Source organism: Lithobates pipiens, unplaced genomic scaffold (genome assembly GCF_037356315.1).
Source record: "Lithobates pipiens isolate NorthernLeopardFrog02 unplaced genomic scaffold, aLitPip1_a1.2 Scaffold_22, whole genome shotgun sequence".
Classification (NCBI taxonomy): Eukaryota; Metazoa; Chordata; class Amphibia; order Anura; family Ranidae; genus Lithobates; species Lithobates pipiens.
Genome location: NW_027507784.1, coordinates 7238474 through 7260040, shown reverse-complemented (window position 1 = coordinate 7260040; position 21567 = coordinate 7238474). Strand labels below are relative to the sequence as shown.

General features: G+C 44.1%; 1 protein-coding gene across 1 annotated transcript; it reads left to right on the top strand.

Moving 5' to 3' along the window:
* The first annotated feature begins 3015 nt into the window (after nt 1-3015).
* Nucleotides 3016-12057, top strand: LOC143925279 (olfactory receptor 1496-like). Its single transcript, XM_077449866.1, has 2 exons — nt 3016-3082; nt 10823-12057. Exon 2 carries the CDS (start codon nt 11083-11085, stop codon nt 12055-12057), a length of 975 nt encoding a protein of 324 aa, XP_077305992.1. The 5' UTR covers nt 3016-3082; nt 10823-11082.
* The last annotated feature ends 9510 nt before the right edge of the window (nt 12058-21567 follow it).

Genomic DNA, 21567 nt, shown 5'->3' with positions numbered 1-21567 from the left:
GAGGACATCACAGCGCAGCCGCTGGGTCTCTTTCCATAACATATGGCGTTTTTGCGGGCTGTTTAGGCCATTAACATTTAAAGAAGATAACTTGAATGCCATGACCCGGGAGCTTGTGACGTCTCCAAAAGTGGAGAACAACAACTTCTAAAATATAAAAGGAACCTCTATTCACTCCTCTGCTCAACACCCACTAGTCAATCTGATGCGCACGATAGTGAGCGTGTATAGGAAGTCTCGTTTCAAGAGAAAAGAAAGAAAAAAAGCAGAAAAACGTAAACAAAACGATGAAGTGTAAGAACCTTCGTATCAAAAAACTTAGAAAAATCTATAATAAAAAAAATGTAGGAACTGATTCCTAAGAACCAAGCCAACAGTGGCTAATGAAAACGGGGGGAAACACAAGTCTCAATGCCGATGGGGTCATCCAGGTTGAAGTGCAGTAAATACAAACCAGACACGGTATCCAAGTATAGCTGCTTTAGCTCTCAGGGGTGTCCCTTACTGCTTGATGGACCTGATGATTCCTGGGGGACGACTGATCTGTGTTGATGATGTCCCATTTCCCCAGTAGGTGCAAGCCATCTTCTAGTGTACTGATGCGATGATCTCTGTCCCCTTTGGTAATAATTAGGGTAGCTGGGTGATTCCATTTGTATGGGATCTTGTGGTTTCTGAGTGCTTTGGTAATAGTCAAGAGATTACGTCTCCATTGCATAGTGTGAGCCGACAGATCTGCAAAGAACGTAAGTCCCTGGATGCAATCTGGGGGATGATCTGCTTGCCTTATAGCATACATTAGCTTCTCCTTTACTCTGTAGTAATGTATCCTGGCAATAGTGTCCCTGGGAAGTTTCGCCTGAATGTGTTGTGGCTTAGGCAGCCTATGGATGCGGTCAATAGTTAGTTCCTCTAACGACACATCTGGTAAAATTTCACGCATAATAGTAGTGAGGTGTGCCATCAAGTCTTGGGGCTTAACCGTCTCCGGAATGCCTCTAATTTTTACATTATTCCTTCTCGAGCGGTCTTCCAGGTCCGCCACTTTAGCTTTAAGCCAGGATATGTCCTCATCATGTTCGTTGTGAGCGTCCACCATATTGTTGAACGTATCTGTAAATTCTCCCATCTTGTGTTCAATATGGGAGACCCTGTCACTGACCGCTTTTACTTCAGATTTGCATTGTGATACTAACTGCAGCATGTCAGTGTGAATTGCTCCTCTCAATGTGACTAACATGTCCTGCAAGATGGAGTCTATAACTGGCTGATTGTTTGTGGGGAAAGCTGCGATTGCATCTTGAAACTCCAGCGTTTCATCAATAATAGCAGCCGTATCTCTTTCCTCTCTATCAGCCATCGCTTGTGTCAGCTTAGGCTTAGATTTAGCTGGGCTATTTGTGCTGGAGGAGGACGGGGATATGGCCAGCGATGCTTTATGTTTGTGCCTGTGCCTACTCACAGTTTCCCAGCCGTCCTCAGCGTCCTCCGTGCAGGCCTTCTCTGCGGCCTGTGACACACGTGCGCCGGGCGCGCCATCTTGCCTGCCCGTGTGGCCTGGCCGGCCGAAAAAGTCCGTCATTTTCCCGGGCTGAGAGCGCTCCCTCCTCCTCCTCGACATGACCGGGCACTTCCCTGGGCCTTCCAAAGTGAGGATCTGCCGTTCGTCTGTGTCTGTTGTCGCTGTAAAAGGTGCTGGATGTCCCGTATGGCGAGGAGCTCAGACCTCACGCGTCCATGCTCCTTGCGCGCCGGCTCCGCCCCCCGCAAACTCAATGTTTGCTGGCGGCCCACGATTGCGGCGAGGAGAGGCAAAACGGGGAGATGCCTATGTATACAAGGCATGTCCCTGTTCCCTGGATCTACTGCTCCCTGTCATCTGTAGCAGTGATCTCTGTCATGTTGTAGTGAGTCCCCCCTACAGTTAGAACACATCCAGGGAACACACTTAACCCCTTGATCGCCCCCTAGTGTTTAACCCCTTCCCTGCCAGTGTCATTTATACAGTAATCAGTGGCTATTTTTAGCTCTGATCACTGTATAAATGTCAATGGTTCCAAAATAGTGTCAAAAGTGTCTGATGCATCCACCATAATGCCACAGTTCCGATAAAAATTGCAGATCACTGCCATTACTAGTAAAAAAAAAAAAAAATATATATATATATATATATATATATATATATATATATATATATATATATATATATATATATATATATATATATATATATATATATATATATATATATATAATACAAATGCCATAAATCTATTTCCTATTTTGTAGACGCTATAACTTTTGCACAAACCAATCAATATACACTTATTGCAATTTTTTTTTTACCAAAAATATGTAGAAGAATACATATCGGCCTAAACTGAGGTAGAAATTCGTTTTTTTATATATTTTTTGTGGCTATTTATTATAGAAAAAAGTAAAAAAATTGTTGCTCTTTTTATGTTTATAGTGCAAAAAAATAAAAACCGCAGAGGTGATCAAATACCACCAAAAGAAAGCTCTATTTGTGGGGAACAAAAAGGACGTCAATATTTTTTGGGTACAATGAGGCACGACCGCGCAATTGTCAGTAAAATTGACGCAGTACCGAATTCGCAAAAAAATGCTCTGGTCAGGAAAGGGGTGAATCTTTCCGGGGCTGAAGTGGTTAAGACAATATATGTATTGCCATCTCTGAAATAAATAAAGGATTAAAATTAAAGAAAAATGTAATATAATAATATAGTAAAAGTTGACACCAAATAAACTTTAAACCTAATCATCTTGTATAAGTTTTTTTTCTGAGGCCACAGTGAAATCTCCACAGTGTAATGAGATCTCAGGAGGAATTTATTTGGAGATCTCAGGAGGGATATTGCTGGAGATCTCAGGAGGAATTTATTTGGAGATCTCAGGAGGGATATTGCTGGAGATCTCAGGAGGGATATTGCTGGAGATCTTAGGGAAGAGCTGAACGCTTTTATACAAGAGGCATCAGTGGCATACGATCTGTGTGCTTCCTTTATTTCTTCCATGATGACCTCTTGTATAGGATGATGCCAACAGGTAGCATCTACATCAGGTACTGAGGCCAACAGGTAGCATCTACATCAGGTACTGAGGCCAACAGGTAGCATCTACATCAGGTACTGAGGCCAACAGGTAGCATCTACATCAGGTACTGAGGCCAACAGGTAGCATCTACATCAGGTACTGAGGCCAACAGGTAGCATCTACATCAGGTACTGATGCCAACAGGTAGCATCTACATCAGGTACTTGCTCAATAATGCTAATTTAACCTTTGATCCACATATAGAAATGTTTCCACATTGCTCGGCTGCATCCTATGCTCTCATACACTGGGTCTGATAATCTGATCCATACATTTGTGTTCTCCTGACTTGACTTGACGACTGCAATGATCTACTCACTTCTGTACCTAAATCCACTATTAATCCACTTCAATATGTTCAAGATTCTGCAGCTAGAATCCTGACTAGGTCTGGTCCCTGCGCTGGCTTCCCATCAGGTTTCACATATATTTTAAGATCTTCTTGCTCACCTAAAAGTTCTTCATGGCTTGGTACCCCATTATCTCTCTGTTTATCAACGAATGCCCCGTACACGCAATTGGACTGAAAAATCTTGAATGGTTTTTCCAAAGGAAATCCGCTCAAGCTTGGCTTTGCATACACACGGGTCACACAAAAGTTCTCTGAACTTTCGACCGTCAAGAACTCTGTGTTGTACAACACTACGACGAGCCGAGTAAATGAAGTTCAATGCTTCCGAGCATGCGTCGAATTATTTCCGAGCATGCGTAGGAATTTTGCGCATCAGAATTGCTACAGACGATCGGAATTTCCGATCAGAGCGTTTTCAGTTGATAAAATAGAAAACCCGCTATCAATCTTTTTGCTGGCGGGAATTCCGCCAGCAAAAGTCCGGTGGAGCGTACACACGGTCGGAATTTCCGACCAAAAGCTCTCATCCGATTTCCGATCGTGTGTACGGGGCTTTATCCCCCCTTCCTCGTAACCTCCCCTCGTCAAATTCTGGTCTTCTGTGTGTCCTCCCCTAATCACCTACACTTGACGGGACACAGAGCCTTATCCTGCTATGCTCCAAAACTCTTGAATTCTTTTCCAAAGGACATCAGAGAGTCATAATCGCTAAACTCATTCAAATCAAATCTAAAAGACATTAGACAAGCTTTCACTTAATTGTTCCTTTTTCCTTTATGTTATACTGTGTATTCCTTGTGTTTTCTTTGTAAAGCGCTTTGAGAAGCTGCCTTTAAAAGGTGCTATATTATGATCGCAAGGTATTTAACCACTTAAGGACCGCCGTATTGCCATTGTACGTCATCACAATGGCACAGGCAGGCACAAGCACGTACATGTATGTGCCTGCCTTCCAGCGGGTGCCTGCCTTCCCCCCCCCCGATCCCCCCCCAATCGCCCCCCCCCTCCCCCCCAGTCACAGTGTCACTGATTGCATTGATCATTTCTTTACTGATCAATGCATTCAGTGTCAGTTGTAAAAGTAAAAACTGTCAGGGCAGTTAGTGTTAGGTCCAGGGTAGCCCCCTATCACCCCCCAATAAAGATTTAACCCCCTGATTGTCCCTAGAGTTAACCCTTTCACCCCCTTTTGCCAGTGTCACTAAGCGATCATTTTTCTGATCGCTGCATCAGTGTCGCTAGTGTCGCTAGGTAGCTAGTTATTTTTTTAGGTTCACCGCCAGGTTTTTATATCGCTAGGTACCCCGATATACTACCCAATAATGGTTTTAACATCCTGATTGTCCCTAGTTAACCCTTTCACCCCCTTTTGCCACTGTCACTAAGCGATCATTTTTCTGATCGCTGCATCAGTGTCGCTACTGTCGCTAGGTAGCTAGTTATTTTTTTAGGTTCACCGTCAGGTTTTTATAGCGCTAAGTACCCCGATATACTACCCAATAATGGTTTTAACATCCTGATTGCCCCTAATTAACCCTTTCACCCCCTTTTGCCACTGTCACTAAGCGATCATTTTTCTTATCGCTGCATCAGTGTCGCTACTGTCGCTAGGTAGCTAGTTATTTTTTTAGGTTCACCGCCAAGTTTTTATAGCGCTAGGTACCCCGATATACTACCCAATAATGGTTTTAACATCCTGATTGCCCCTAGTTAACCCTTTCACCCCCTTTTGCCAGTGTCACTAAGCGATCATTTTTCTGATCGCTGCATCAGTGTCGCTACTGTCGCTAGATAGCTAGTTATTTTTTTAGGTTCACCGCCAGGTTTTTATAGCGCTAGGTACCCCGATATACTACCCAATAATGGTTTTAACATCCTGATTGCCCCTAGTTAACCCTTTCACCCCCTTTTGCCAGTGTCACTAAGCGATCATTTTTCTGATCGCTGCATCAGTGTCGCTACTGTCGCTAGATAGCTAGTTATTTTTTTAGGTTCACCGCCAGGTTTTTATAGCGCTAGGTACCCCGATATACTACCCAATAATGGTTTTAACATCCTGATTGCCCCTAGTTAACCCTTTCACCCCCTTTTGCCAGTGTCACTAAGCGATCATTTTTCTGATCGCTGCATCAGTGTCGCTACTGTCGCTAGATAGCTAGTTATTTTTTTAGGTTCACCGCCAGGTTTTTATAGCGCTAGGTACCCCGATATACTACCCAATAATGGTTTTAACATCCTGATTGCCCCTTGTTAACCCTTTCACCCCCTTTTGCCAGTGTCACTAAGCGATCATTTTTCTGATCGCTGCATCAGTGTCGCTACTGTCGCTAGATAGCTAGTTATTTTTTTAGGTTCACCGCCAGGTTTTTATAGCGCTAGGTACCCCGATATACTACCCAATAATGGTTTTAACCCCCTGATTGCCCCTAGTTAACCCTTTCACCAGCGATCACAGTATAAGTGTCACTGGTGACGCTGGTTAGCCAGTTAGTTATTTAGGTTCCCCGTCAGGTTTTTATATAGCGCCAGGGACCCCCATATACTTCCTAATAAAAATTTGAACCCCCTGATTGCCCCTAGTTAACCCTTTCACCGCTGATCTCCATATAAGTGTTACGGGTGACTCTGGTTAGTTTGCTTTTTATAGCATCAGGGCACCCACCATTTATTACCCAATAAAGGTTTAACCCCCTGATCACCCGGCGGGTGATATCAATTAGGTTTTAGGGTCAGGGTCTGCATCGCCCCAGGCAGCGCTAGGTTAGTGCCAGTACCGCTAACACCCACGCGCAAAGCATACACCTCCCGTAGTGGTATAGAATCTGAACAGATCAATATCTGATCTGATCAGATCTATACTAGCGTCCCCAGCAGTTCAGGGTTCCAAAAAACGCATTGTTAGCGGGATCAGCCCAGATACCTGCTAGCACCTGCGTTTTGCCCCTCTGCCCAGCCCACCCAAGTGCAGTATCGATCGATCACTGTCACTTACAAAACACTAAACACATGACTGCAGCGATCGCAGAGTCAGGCCTGATCCCTGCGATCGCTAACAGTTTTTTTGGTAGCATTTTATATTTAAATCCAGAAGGCAGTGCTTGGTTTTCGGGGGCCCGTACGTGGCTAGGCTCCCAAAAAGTCCCCCACATGTGGTATCCCCATACTCGGGAGAAGCAGCAGAATTTATTTTGGGGTGTAATTTGACTTATGCCCATAGCATGTGTGAGCAATATATCATTTAGTGACAACTTTGTGCAAAAAAAAAAAAGTTTGTAATATTCCCGCAACTTTTGGCAAAATATAAAATATTCCATGGACTCAACATGCCTCTCAGTAAATAGCTTGGGGTGTCTACTTTCCAAAATGGGGTCATTTTGGGGGGTTTTGTGCTATTTTGGCATTTTATGGCCTTCGAAACTGTGATAGGTAGTGAGGAGTTAAATCAAAAATTTGCACCCTTAGAAATCCTGAAGGTGGTGATTGGTTTTCGGGGTGCCGTGCGCGACTAGACTCCCAAAAAGTCCCACACATGTGGTATCCCCATACTCGGGAGAAGTAGCGGAATATATTTTGGGGTGCAATTCCACATATAACCATGGCATGTGTGAGCAATATATCATTTAGTGACAACTTTTTGTAAAAATTTATTTTTATTTTTTTGTCATTATTCAATCCCTTGGGACAAAAAAAAAATATTCAATGGTCTCAACATGGCCCTCAGCAAATAGCTTGGGGTGTCTACTTTCCAAAATGGGGTCATTTGGGGGGGTTTTGTGCCATCTTGGCATTTTATGGCCTTCAAAACTGTGATAGGTAGTGATAGGTAGTGAGGAGTAAAATAAAAAATGTATGCCCTTAGAAATCCTGAAGGCGGTGCTTGGATTTCGGGGTCCCGTACGTGGCTAGGCTCCCAAAAAGTCCCACACATGTGGTATCCCCGTACTCATGAGAAGCAGCAGAATGTATTTTGGGGTGTAATTTCACATATGCCCATAGCATGTGTGAGCAATATATCATTTAGTGACAACTTTGTGCAAAAAAAAAAAAAGTTTGTAATATTCCCGCAACTTGTGGCAAAATATAAAATATTCCATGGACTCAACATGCCTCTCAGTAAATAGCTTGGGGTGTCTTCTTTCCAAAATGGGGTCATTTTGGGGGGTTTTGTGCTATTTTGGCATTTTATGGCCTTCGAAACTGTGATAGGTAGTGAGGAGTGAAATCAAAAATGTGCACCCTTAGAAATCCTGAAGGTGGTGATTGGTTTTCGGGGTGCCGTGCGCAACTAGACTCCCAAAAAGCCCCACACAAGTGGTATCCCCATACTCGGGAGAAGTACCGGAATATATTTTGGGGTGCAATTCCACATATAACTATGGCATGTGTGAGCAATATATCATTTAGTGACAACTTTTTGTAAAATTTTTTTTTTTTTGTCATTATTCAATCCCTTAGGACAAAAAAAAAAAATATTCAATGGGCTCAACATACCCATCAGCAATTTCCTTGGGGTGTCTACTTTCCAAAATGGGGTCATTTGGGGGGGTTTGTACTGCCCTGCCATTTTAGCACCTCAAGAAATGAGATAGGCAGTCATAAATTAAAAGCTGTGTAAATTCCAGAAAATGTACTCTAGTTTGTAGACGCTATAACTTTTGCGCAAACCAAAAAATATACGCTTATTGACATTTTTTTTACTAAAGACATGTGGCTGAATAAATTTTGCCCTCAATGTATGACTAAAATTTAGTTTATTCTTTTCTTTTCTATTATTTCTTATAAGAAAAAGAAGAAAATATCTTTTTTTTTCTAAATTTTCGCTCTTTTTCCATTTATATCGCAAAAAAAAAAAATCGCAGAGGCAATCAAATACCATCAAAAGAAAGCTCTATTTGTGGGAAGAAAAGGACGCAAATTTCGTTTGGGTGCAATATTGCATGACCGCGCAATTACCAGTTAAAGCAGCGCAGTGCAAAATTGGAAAAAGACCTCTGGTCCTTAAGGTGTTTATTGGTCCGGGGCTGAAGTGGTTAAAACATTTTAACAATTACAATGAGAGTTTCAGGTAACCCAAGCATGGCATTTTAGGTATTTACAGCTCCACAATGTGGCATACGCCCAGTTGGGATTGTGATATATACAGCTATGTGACTCCAAACCAGAGCCTGCACTGCTTTCATTCTAAACTTGTCTCTACTTACTATGCCCTACTCTGATATAAACCATTGCCACAACTAGAAAAGGCCTGAGACAAATAGGTGGTGGACATACCAGACCTCACCCAAGAAGACTGGAAAGCGGTGTGTATCTCTTAGAATTGTGCACAACGGAAAATTTTGTTTAGTTTCGGTTTGTTGTCATTCGTAAAATACATCATTTTGTTCTGTTATATTCGTTATGTTACATTACTACGTTTTCGGATAATTCGTTATTATTCGTAGAGTGTCGAATTCATTCGTTCGTATTCGTTGAAATTCTCTATTTATGTATGTATAGACATTTGGGATAATGATTCGTAGTTTGGAAAGTCGTTTGTTTATTGAATCTTTTAACACACACAATGACAACGTCTCTTCTCCTCGGCTCAAATACAATACAACACCCTTCTCACTCACTTCTCAGGAATGCACTTTGCCAGTAATCCATCCTCCGGCACAAAATTAATTACCTGATTGGACTATAAGATTTACTTTGAGCTGAACTTCTGTTTCATTAGATCTTTAAAGAATTACCGAATCATGTCGAATTCATTCGAATTAATTCGTTATATTTCTTTCGTATTCGTTGTTATTCGTTATTTTCTTATTAAGATGCAAAATTTGGCCGAATTTCGATTCGTTAGGAAACAAATTGCCCAAGCCTTGTATCTCTTACCCAGATACAGTAATACAGTATCTCTGTAATTTCTGTAATCTCTGCCAGGGACAAGCTGATATAGTTAAAGAGGAAGTAAAGCCTCTTAACCACTTCCCGACCAGCACACGCCGATGTACGTCGACAGAATGGCACGGGCAGGCATATTGGCGTACAGGTACGTCCAATATTCAATGCCGCCCTGCCATCGGGAGCGCGCCGCCGGCGGCATGCTCCCGCGCTGGTCGGGACGCGGGACCCACGGACTCGATCGCCGCGGGCATCCCCGCGATCGTCTCACGGAGCGGCCGAATGGAGGAAATGCTGTGTAAACAACATTTCTCCATTCTGCCTAGCAACTAGTGACGCTGATCTCTGCTCCATGTGATTGGAGCAGAGATCAGTGTTCACTAAATGAAAGCCCAACCCCCCCACAGTTAGTAACACACCCCTAGGAACACTTAACCCCTACACTGCCACCCACTGGTTAACCCCTTCACTGCCAGTGTCATTTACACAGGAATCAGTGCATTTATATATAGCAGTGATTACTGTATAAATGACAATGGTCCCAAAAATGTGTCAAAAATGTCCGATGGGTCCCCCACAATGTCGCAGTCACAATAAAAATCGCTGATCGCCGCCATTACTAGTAAAAAATAAAATAATAAAAAATTATTAATAAAAATGCTATAAAACTATCCCTATTTTGTAAACGCTATAACTTTTGCGCAAACCAATCAATAATCGCTTATTGCGATTTTTTTTACCAAAAATATGTAGAAGAATACGTATCGGCCTAAACTGAGGGAAAAAAGTGTTTTTTTATATATTTTTGGGGGATATTTATTATAACAAAAAGTAAAAAATAATGAGTTTTTTTCAGAATTGTCGCTCTATTTTTGGTTATAGCGCAAAAAATAAAAACCGCAGGGATGATCAAATACCACCAAAAGAAAGCTCTATTTGTGGGAAAAAAAGGACGTCAATTTTGTTTGGGAGCCACGTCGCACGACCGCACAATTGTCAGTTAAAGCGGCGCAGTGCCAAATCGCAAAAAGGGGTCTGGTCTTTGACCAGCAAATTGGTCCGGTCTGCAAGTGGTTAAGAAAAAAACACCCTGCAAGGCAAAGGCATAATGAGCTAGTATGCATAGGACCGGTGCCCCCCCCCCCCCCCCCCCGTCAGTGGCCCAGCCTATACTGGTTATATATATATTATATATGCATCTCATATATGTTTCAATAAACATGTTTTTTAAAGATGCTATATAAAATAAAGATTATTATTATTGTTATTATTATTAGTGGTATTATTATTATTATTATTATTATTATTATTATTATTAGTGGTATTATTATAGCACTTGGCCATGTAGGCTACTGATAATAAAAAATGTCTTAAATTTGTAAATAGGTCTATTTACACAACTGTATAATATAATATAATATAATATAATATAATATACATGTTATTGAACCATAAATGTGCTGCTTTTTTTAGGTGGTTTAGAATGAAGTGCTTATAAGGGACAGCCCAGTGGTATTTATTTTTTTCACCTTGTGCCAAAACAAATGTAATGCAGAGATTCTGCTTCCAAATGAAACTCGTCAAGTAATTGGCGCTGAAAACATTGATGTGAAGGAGCCAGACTTGTGTTAATAATATAAGTACATTAAGGCATTACAAAGAAGGCGTGCCTTCTCTGTCTATTGCACTCTCTTCAAGATTTTTAAAATTGAGGTTGTGAAAATAATTTAGTTATGAGTAAAAATGAAACTTTTCAGCCTGAATTTATTTTGCTTGGCCTGTCAGACCTCGCGGCTTCTCGGATCCCGCTATCTCTGTTCTTCCACCTGGTCTATGCGGCCACCGTGGCCGGGAACCTTCTCATCGTTTTCTTGGTGAACACCGACTCCCACCTGCGGACCCCCATGTACTTCTTCCTGGGAAACCTCTCAGTTTTAGACACATTCATGCCTTCTTGTTCTGTATCTCATCTGTCTTTTGGCAACTTTAGTGGAAACATACTGATATCGTACTCAACGTGCATTGCCCAGGTCTTCTTCTTCTCCTGGTTTGCCTACACTGAGTTCTTTCTTCTGGCCATTATGTCCTATGATCGATATGTTGCCATCTGTCTTCCTCTGCATTACACAACCAAAATAAGCATTAAACTGTGTTTTCAGTTGGTCACCAGCATATGGATATTCAGCTGGGCCTACTCCTTGATGCACACACTTAGTACGCGAAGATTGTCCTTCCCCGATTCCGTCACCATCCCGGGCCTGTTCTGTGAATTGTTCCAGCTGATTCAACTGTCAAGTTCTGACACTTACCTCAATTACTTACTCATTTTTCTTGTCGGAGTGCCATTTGCCCTTGTTGCCTTTTCCATCACTTTCCTTTCATATGTCTACATCGTCAAAACCATCCTGAGAATTAAAATGAAGGACGGCAGACGGAAAGCCTTCTCCACCTGCAGTTCTCACCTCACGGTGGTCTTCATGTTTTATGTGACTACGTTCTTCAACTACATTCAACCCAAAAATGACAATTTTCTTGTGGGCCGACTGGTGTCTGTACTTTATACGTTTTTTACCCCTTTTCTAAATCCTGTTATATACAGTCTGAGAAACAATGAACTGAAAGGTGCTGTCCGCAGAGCTCTGGGGAAGATGACAGTAAGGTCAGGAACTCTCACCAGAAGATATTTCATATCTCTCAAATTATTATGAGTCATCCGTTTTTTTAGCTTTTAATTTTAGTTATCAACAAAAATAGAACTGTGCCACAGAACTAAAGGGCATCTTTTCCCTAAACCATGCAGCTGCTATCCTAAGGCTGCTTTCACACTGGGGCGGTTTTCAGGCGTTACAGCGCTAAAAATAGCGCCTGTGTAGTGCCTGAAAAAAACCAGCCCCTTTCACTCCAGTGTGAAAGCCGGAGGGCTTTCACACTGGGGCGGTGCGCTGGCAGGACAGTGAAAAAAGTCCTGCTAGCCGCATGTTTGGAGCGGTGAAGGAGCGGTGTATTCACCGCTCCAAAACCGCTCCTACCCATTGAAATCAATCAATGGGACAGCGCGGCAATACCGCCGGCAAAGCGCCGCTGCAGCGGCGCTTTGCGGGCGGGTTTAACCCTTTTTCGGCCGCTAGCGGGGGTTAAAACCACCCCGCTAGCGCCCGCAGACCGCCGCTAAAACGACGGTAAAGCGCCGCTAAAAATAGCGGCGCTTTACCGCCGACGCCCGCACCGCCCCAGTGTGAAAGCAGCCTAACTGATCCAGTGAACAAACAAATGAAATAAATCTTTCTGACGGCGCAAGCGGAAAACGAACCAAAACAAAGAAATGTATATAAAGTGCAAAAAACTTTGCATACAATGACTAAATGTCCAGTGCTATAACCACAAACATTCATATACTATATTACCCAAAGTATTGGGACACCTGCCTTTATATACACACACACATGAACCTTAATGGCATCCCAGTCTTAGCCCTTGTACACACGGTCGGAGAATCCGACGGAATTTGTCCTATTGGACCGTGTCGTCGGAAAATCCGACTGTGTGTGGTATGCATCGGATTGATTCTGTTGGAATATCCGTCGGACCCAATTTTCCAACATGTTGGAAATATTTCCCGACCAACTGGGCTGGTCGGACATACTCCGATCATGTGTAGAGAATTTTGATCGGACCAAGTGCCACGCATGCTCAGATCAAATTCCTACATCAAAGCTATTGGCTACTAGCGTAAACGTAGTCCCATCGTATCGAAATTACGTCATCACGTTCTGAATGATCGGATTTTTCAACAACTTAGTCCGACCCTGTGTATGCAACAGTTTCGGACAAGATCCGACGGATTTGGTTGTCGAAATCTCCGACCGTGTGTACAGGGGCTTAGTCAGGAGGGTTCAATATTGAGTTGTCCCACCCTTTGCAGCTACAACAGCTTCACCTCTTCTGAGAAGGTCGTCCACAAGGTTTAGGAGGGTGTCTATGGGATTGTTTGACCATTGAATGAATGAATGAATGAGTGACTTGTATAGTGCTACCTATGCAAACTGAAACGCCTCAGGGCGCTTTCTTGCCACCAGAGTCCATCTGCAGCTTTGCGTAGTCCTTTACCCCGTAAGGTCCTGACATACTTACAAACACATACACACATATTAAGGCCAATTTTTTTTAGACAAGGTCTAATTAACCTACCAGCATGTCTTTGGAGTGTGGGAGGAAACCGGAGTACCCGGAGGAAACCCACGCAGGCACAGGGAGAACATGCAAACTCCAGGCAGATGGTGTAGTGGTCAGGATTTGAACCAGCGACCCTATTGCTGCTAGGTGAAAGTGCTAACCACTACACCACTGTGCTTCCAGAAGCACATTTGTGAGGTCAGGCACTAATGTGAACGAGAAGGCCTGGCCTCAGAGTCTCCGCTCTAATTCATCCCAAAGGTGTTCTGTCGGGTTGAGGTCAGTAAAGTTCCTCCACCCCAAATTCGCTCCTCCATGTCTCTATGGACCTTGCTTTGTGCACTGGTGAGCAGTCATGTTGGAACATGGATGGGGCCATCCCCAAACTGTTCCCGCAAAGTCGGGAGCATGAAATTGTACAAAATGTTGACGCCTTAAGAGTTCCCTTCACTGGAACTAAGGGGCAAAGCCCAACCCATGAAAAAACAACCCCACACCATAATCCCCCCTACACCAATTGATTTGGACCAGTGCACAAAGCAAGGTCTGTAAAGACATGGATGAGCGAGATTGGGGTGGAGGAACTTCACTGGCCTGCACAGAGTTGGCGCATTTTGTAAGATACAAAAATAAGATAAGATACAAAGTGCATCATCTCCTCTATAGATGCTTATTTAAATACTTATTATTATTATTATGAATGAGCTCTCATAACATTAGAACTATGACCATCTTGCTGGTTGGTGTATGTATCCTGGATTGTAATTACATATGTTTAATATCCAAACTTTGCTGTTTGGATTGTACCACCCTTAGAATCCATTGCGTATGTCCTTCTTTTTTTTAACAAATGGTGTTATAGGGGGGTGGATTTACTAAAACTGTAGTGTGCAAAATCTGGTGCAGTTCTGCATAGAAACTAATCAGCTTCCAGACTTTATTGTCAAAGCTTAACTGAACAAACTGAAGTTAGAAGCTGATCGGCTACCATGCATAGTTGCATCATATGTTAGGTGCTACAGTTTTACTGCATTTCCCTTTTGTATCTCTCTATCTCTTGTCTGATCAATGTTTATAAACAATGTTACTTTGTATCTCTCTATTTCCCATCTGATCAATGTTTATAAACAATGTAACGTTGCATCTCTCTATCGCCCGTCTAATCAATGTTTTTAAACAATGTTACTTTGTATCGCTCTATCTCCTGTCTGATCAGTGTTTATAAACAATGCTACTTCGTGTCTTTTTATTGCCTGTTTGATTACTGTTTATAAACAGCGCTACTTTGGTTTATTTATGTTTAATCCATTTTTATTGTTTTTTTGCAAAGTAGAACAATGAGGTACACACTGGACATTCCATTACAACATAGGACAAGCAGAGAAAACACATGAAAAAAAAAAAACAAAAAAAAAAAAGAAAGTGCCCCACAGGACAAATTGATGAGTCAACACAGCATATTTTGGGCGGGGGGTAAAAAAATAGACCACCAAGGACAGAAACCTATAGAAATGTCAAAATAACAGACACAACCAGTGTAACCAAATACAACATGTGCAGACATAGTATGCTCAATAAAAGATCCTTTGTACATGGACACAGAGGTGGTCTCCTAGAAGGCAGGGGTATAGATACAATTTAGTCAGGGTAAGCCCATAACTAGGGACGGTCACGATGTTTGCCAAATACCAAACATTATGGGGCATTCATGGCAAATGCAACCACTGTGGAACGCCCCATAATGCACTGCAAAATTGCAGCGCATTGACGTCTGATGATTGGCCAAAGCCTGCAACTGACCTAGCTAATCACAACACGCTCTGCTGCTTTTAGCCAATCATGGCTCAGGGGACTAAGTCCACGGCCCACACTATATAAGGCTGCTTATACAGTGGCCATATGTAGTGTGTTGGAGTGGATGGAGCTAGAGCTAACTTGAGCTAGATTAGGCAGCTAGTTAGTGGCTTGCAGGCAGTGTATTAATATATAAATATATTATATATTTCTTGATCATACATCACGGGACACAGGAGCTTCATTACATAGTGGGTTATATAGGCACCTCTGGTGATTGGACACTGGTTAACCCTCAATTAAGGAGAATTCCTCCCCTATATAACCCCTCTGTATATGGTGGTTGGTCATGTAAAACATGTGCTATGAAGAAAGCTCTGCGCAGGTCCCTGTGGGGGCCTAAGAGCTACAACAAACCGGATTCATATCTTGGGCCGATATTTTGACTCCCAAGATTGTATGGTACCCGGGCCTCGTCATCCGAAGAAACGAGGTTTGGCCTGTAAGTCCTCTCCTATTGGAAGACTGGGCTCTGGGAAAACCAAACTTGGTGTACTATTTACATAGTGGCACGAAAGTTTCTGGCAGAGTCTTTTACAAGGTCCAGGTAGAAGGTTCCTCTGAGAAGGAAACCCAAAAAAACCTGAAGGTTGGCACAACTCTGCCTGCCGTGATGGGTGAAGGCTGGAATCTGTCTGTTTTCAGCAATTCCTGCGGCGTGGACAGGTAAGGGAAGTTAATCCTATATAAATATATATTATGGATTTCTTCATTGAGTAGTTGTATGTCTTACCTGGTTTCCACCACTAGAGGGAGTAAGAGCAGCCTGATGCATACTTACATGCCTTTCAGATAACACACTCAGTGAAGCCTGGTTCTCCCAGATGACTCACGTCTCCACTGCAATCTCTGCCACAATGAAGGCAATACAGGGGTCCCACATAGTCTGGGGGTCCCACGCAGCTCCGATGACGACCCCCTTCCCCCCTGGATGACCGGCGGTCCTCGTGCACGTGCGCGCACGCGTGCCGAGCATGCTCCCAAATGGGGGGGGGTGTGGTTGCGAGCCGTGCACGTCAGTGTGCACGGCGCTGTACTGCGCAAGCGCCAGGCGGCAGTTTTAAAAAGCCAAGAGCGCCAGGGGGCTGTAAGTGGAGACACATGAGCTGTGGGCAGTAAGCATCCTAAGGGATTGGAACCAGGCAAACCTTAGACACCTACTCAGCATCAGGTTGTGCAATTTAAGCATATATATTTATTGTGAGACTTTGAGCACAACAGTGATTGCACTTTGTACTATTACCTCTGCTTTGTAGCTTAGGACTATGTCTCCTCGTAAGAGGGTCTCAGGGGGAGGTAACAAGGGCACTGGTAAATCACCGCCTAGGTCTAGGGGTTCTAAAAATGCCTGTAGGTTACCATCCCCCCCTGCAAGACTGGAGCCAGCCTCACAGGATGAGTCAGTGCCCCTGTCAGGTTTTACAGCCTCTCCTAATGTTTCAGCCCCGGTATATGTCACTGAGGACTCCCTTAGGGCTACATTGGAGGGTTTTGAAGGGAGAATCATGAATTTTATTTCAGCTTCCCTGAAAGATAGCAGGAAAAGGGGTAGATCCCCTCCCTCTGCTGAGATTCCTCTCTCAGATGACACCTCTGACAATGAGGAGAGATCCCTATCTTGGGACAGGGATCATGAGGAGTCGGATGAATCAGAGGAAGAGGAGATAGTCCCCTCCTCCCAGGCACTCAGAAAACAGGTGCAGTATTATACTGAATTGGTGCGTACCACATTCAGAATGCCTGCTGCTGAGGTCGCTACATCCTCTGTTTCTTCCCTGGGGGTCAGGAAAATCCCACAGACTGCCTTTTCCTTTCCAATTCATCCCTTAATGGATAAATTGTTGTATGAAGATTGGGGACATCCCGATAAACTGTTTGCTCCTCCTAAAAGGTTTTCTATGCTTTATCCTCTGGAAGAAAGTTTCACCAAGAAATGGGGGGTCCCATCTGTTGATGCAGCTGTTTCTTGTGTGAATAGAAACCTGACCTGTCCTTTGGATAATGCTCAGGTATTTAAAGATCCAACTGATAAGAAGCTGGAAACATTGTTGAAAGCCTCCTTTTCCATGGCTGGCGCTGTAGTGCAACCTACAGTCGCAGCTGTGGGGTTGTGTCAGTTCCTCAAGGAACAGGTTAAGCAGATGCTTGGGCTCCTTCCCAGTGAGGAAGTGGAGAATTATGCATAAATACCTCAAATTCTGTGTTTCACGATTGATGCGATTTTGGATTCTGTCCAACAAGCATCTCGTTTGTCTCTCCTGTTGGTACACATGCGAAGGGCCCTATGGCTAAAAAATTGGGCAGCTGAGCTGTCATGCAAGAAGCATTTGATTGGGTTCCCGTTTAAAGGGGAACGATTGTTTGGAGAAGAATTAGACAAATTAGTCCAAAAAATTTCAGGGGGTAAATCTACTCTCCTTCCAATCAAAAGGAGCAAACATCCATCATTTAGGCATGCTCTCTCTCCCGGAGCATCAAGCTCTAAGCAGTGGCGACGGCCTTCCCAACCTCCCTCTACAGGAAAGGCTCAAGGCCGGGCCCAGGGGCAGAAGAAATCTTGGGGGCAAAAGCCTGCCAAGCAGAGCCCAAAAGCTTCCTTGTGAAGGGGCGCCCCCGCTCGGCCGAGTGGGGGGAAGGCTCCTGCAATTTGCAGGAGCCTGGGGGGAAGAGATCCGGGACAAGTGGGTGGTCTCCTCGGTATCTCTGGGCTACAAGCTAGAGTTTCAGGAGATTCCACCTTCTCGCTTTCCAAGGTCAAGGATCCCCAGGGACCCAGTAAAGCAAAGACCGCTATTTTTGGCCTTAGATCACTTACTATCCCAGGGGGTGATAGTAGAAGTGGACCCAAAAGAACAGGGTTCAGGGTTTTACTCGAATCTCTTCACCGTTCCAAAGCCAAATGGAGATGTCAGACCTATCCTGGATCTGCATTCTGAATGCAGTCAATACGCACTGTGGTCTCCTCCCTGCAAGGGGGACAGTTTATCACATCAATAGACATCAAGGATCCATTTTGTCCATGTGCCAATTTTTTCCGCACACCAAACGTATCTAAGGTTCGCGGTAGAGCGGCGCCATTTTCAATTTGTGGCCTTGCCGTTCGGGCTCACTACGGCCCCTCGAGTCTTCACAAAGATTCTGGACCCTCTCTTGGCAAACCTAAGAGCTCAGGGTATAGCTGTCATGGCTTATCTAGACGATTTGCTTCTCATAGAGAAAACAGTAGCGCTCCTGAACCACAGTGTTACCAGAACGCTAGAACACCTGGAACGCCCAAGTTGGATTATAAACCTAGAAAAGTCGTCCCTACAGCCTGCTACCAGGTTGGAATACCTGGGTATGGTCATCGACACCGCTCAGGGCAAGGTGTTTCTACCAAGGCCAAAAGCCTTGGCCATTGGGGACCTGGTGCGCCTAATTCTGGGCAGAAGATCTTCCCCCATTCGGCTGTGCATGAGACTGTTAGGGAAAATGGTCGCCTCCTTTGAGGCCGTTCCATTCGACCAGTTCCACTCAAGGCCTCTGCAAAGATGCATCCTTGCGGCTTGGAACAGGAAGCCCCAGTCCTTGGATCTTCCTATGCGTCTATCCCCAGGGACACGCAAGAGTCTCGTTTGGTGGTTACAGACCAAGAATTTGCTGAAAGGCAAAACTTTTCTTCCTCTTCCATGGAAGATTATTACGACAGATGCCAGCCTGACAGGCTGGGGAGCAGTGTTGGAGGAGATGTGCTCGCAGGGGAATTGGTCTGCGATCGAGAAGCTATTGCCCATAAATGTCTTGGAGATCCGGGCAGTTTATATGGCTCTCATAAACTGGTCTTTCAGACTACGGGGTCTCCCTGTTCGGGTTCAGTCCGACAATGCCACAGCAGTGGCCTATATCAATCACCAGGGCGGTACCAGGAGTCTGGTTGCGCAAAAAGAGGTGAATCGCATACTTGTCTGGGCAGAAAGGCATGTTCCGTGCCTTTCTGCAGTTTTCATTCCAGGAGTGGAAAATTGGCAGGCGGATTTTCTGAGTCACCAGTAGTTGTGCCCAGGAGAATGGGCTCTGCACCCCGACGTGTTTCGAAACATATGTCGCAGGTGGGGTACTCCAGACGTAGATCTGTTTGAGTCCAGGTTCAACAGAAAACTGGACAACTTCGTGTCAAGGACAAGAGATACACTTGCTCAGGGGTCAGATGCTCTGACAGTTCCCTGGGATCAGTACAATTTGATTTATGCCTTCCCCCCCATGCCCGCTTCTGTCGCGGTTCCTGGGAAGAGTCAAAAAAGAAACAAAGTTGGTCCTTTTGGTAGCCCTGGCTTGGCCCAGGCGACCTTGGTAGGCAGAGATCATGAAGCTGGCAGTAGGCAGGCCGTGGATCCTCCCTCTCTGGCCAGATCTGCTCTCACAGGGTCCAATTTACCATCCTGCTTTACACAATCTGAATTTGATGGTTTGGCTGCTGAGACCCACATTCTGAGAGACCGTGGGCTTTCGGGGCCAGTCCTTTCTACTTTGGTCAATGTCAGAAAGCCGGCCTCCAGGCTTATTTACTACAAAATCTGGAAGGCATATGTTTCCTGGTGTGAACTCAGGGAATGGCATCCTAGAAGGTATGTCATTAGCAGGATCTTGGCCTTCCTCCAGTCAGACCTAGAAATTAATTTGGCACTATGAAGATGCAGATTTCGGCCTTGTCAGTGTTTTTCCAGAAGCCACTTGCATCACATTCCCTGGTACGGGCTTTAATCCAGGGGGCCATGCGGATAAGACTGCCAGTCAAACCTCCGGTATGCCCATGGGATCTGAATTTGGTTCTCTCAGCTTTGCAGGGGCAACCATTTGAACCTTTGCATCTGGCTTCATTAGTTCTTTTGACTAAAAAATTGTTTTTCTTGGTAGCCGTTTCCTCGGGTAGGAGAGTGTCAGAGCTAGCAGCTCTCTCCAGCAAGGAACCGTATCTAATTATTCATAAGGACAGGGTGGTAATGCGTCCCAACAGGTCCTTTCTGCCTAAGGTGGTTTCGGGATTCCATTTGAATCAAGATGTAATCCTACCTTCCTTTTTTCTGGACCCACAGTCCGCAGAAGAAGAATCTTTGCACACTTTAGATGTGGTAAGGGCAATCAGTACCTATCTTCAAGCAACTGCTCAGATAAGGAAAACTGATTGCTTATTTATTGCTTATTTATTTTGCTGGAAGGCCCTAGGAAGGGCCAAGCCTCATCAAAATCCACTCTCTCAAGGTGGATTAGACAGGTTATTTCTCAGGCCTATAGTGTAAAGGGGAAGATTCCTCCTTTTCAAGTGAAAGCGCACTCAACCAGGGCTGTAGGGGCTTCTTGGGTAGTGCATCACCAGGCCTCCCTGGCTCAGATCTATAAGGCCGCGTACACACGGGCAGATTGTCTACCCAACTTAGTCCGCTGAAGCGTGTTTCAGCGGACAATCCGCTCGTGTGTGGGCTTCAGCGGACTTTTTCAGCGGACAGTCTGACGGACTTAGTCTTTCGGAATTTCCGTAATTTTGTCCGTCCAAACTTGGTTTCAGCGGACAATCCGCTCGTGAGTAGGCAAGTTGGACGGACTAAGTATGGCGCATGCTCAGAAAGGATTTACACGGCGAAAGGTTGCATATACAGCATTAAACTTGCAATAATGCACAGAACTATATGGTGTTGAACTTGCAGTAACACAATTAAATATATGGTGTTAAACTTGCAGTAACATACTGAAATATACAGCGTTAAACTTGCAGTAACACACAGAACTATACAGCATTAAAGCTGCAGTAACGTACATAACTATATGGCATTAAACTTGCAGTAACGCAATGAAATATACTGCGTTAAAACAGCAATAAAGCACAAAACTATATGGCGTTAAACTTTCAGCAATGCACAGAACTATATGATGTTAAACTTGCAGTATTGCACAGAACTATATGGCACTAAATTTGCAGTAATGCCCAGAATGTATTGTGTTAAACGGCACATAATGCATTTAAAAATACAGTGTTAAACTTGCAGTAACGCACTGGACTGTGCGGCATTAAACTTGCAGAAACTGCATTAAGCGTGTACTAATGCGCAGAAATGTACTGTGTTAAATGGCACGTAACTCACTTCTAGGGATGAGCCGAACCCCCCGGTTCGGTTCGCACCAGAACTTTCGAACGGACTGCAAATTCATACGAACGT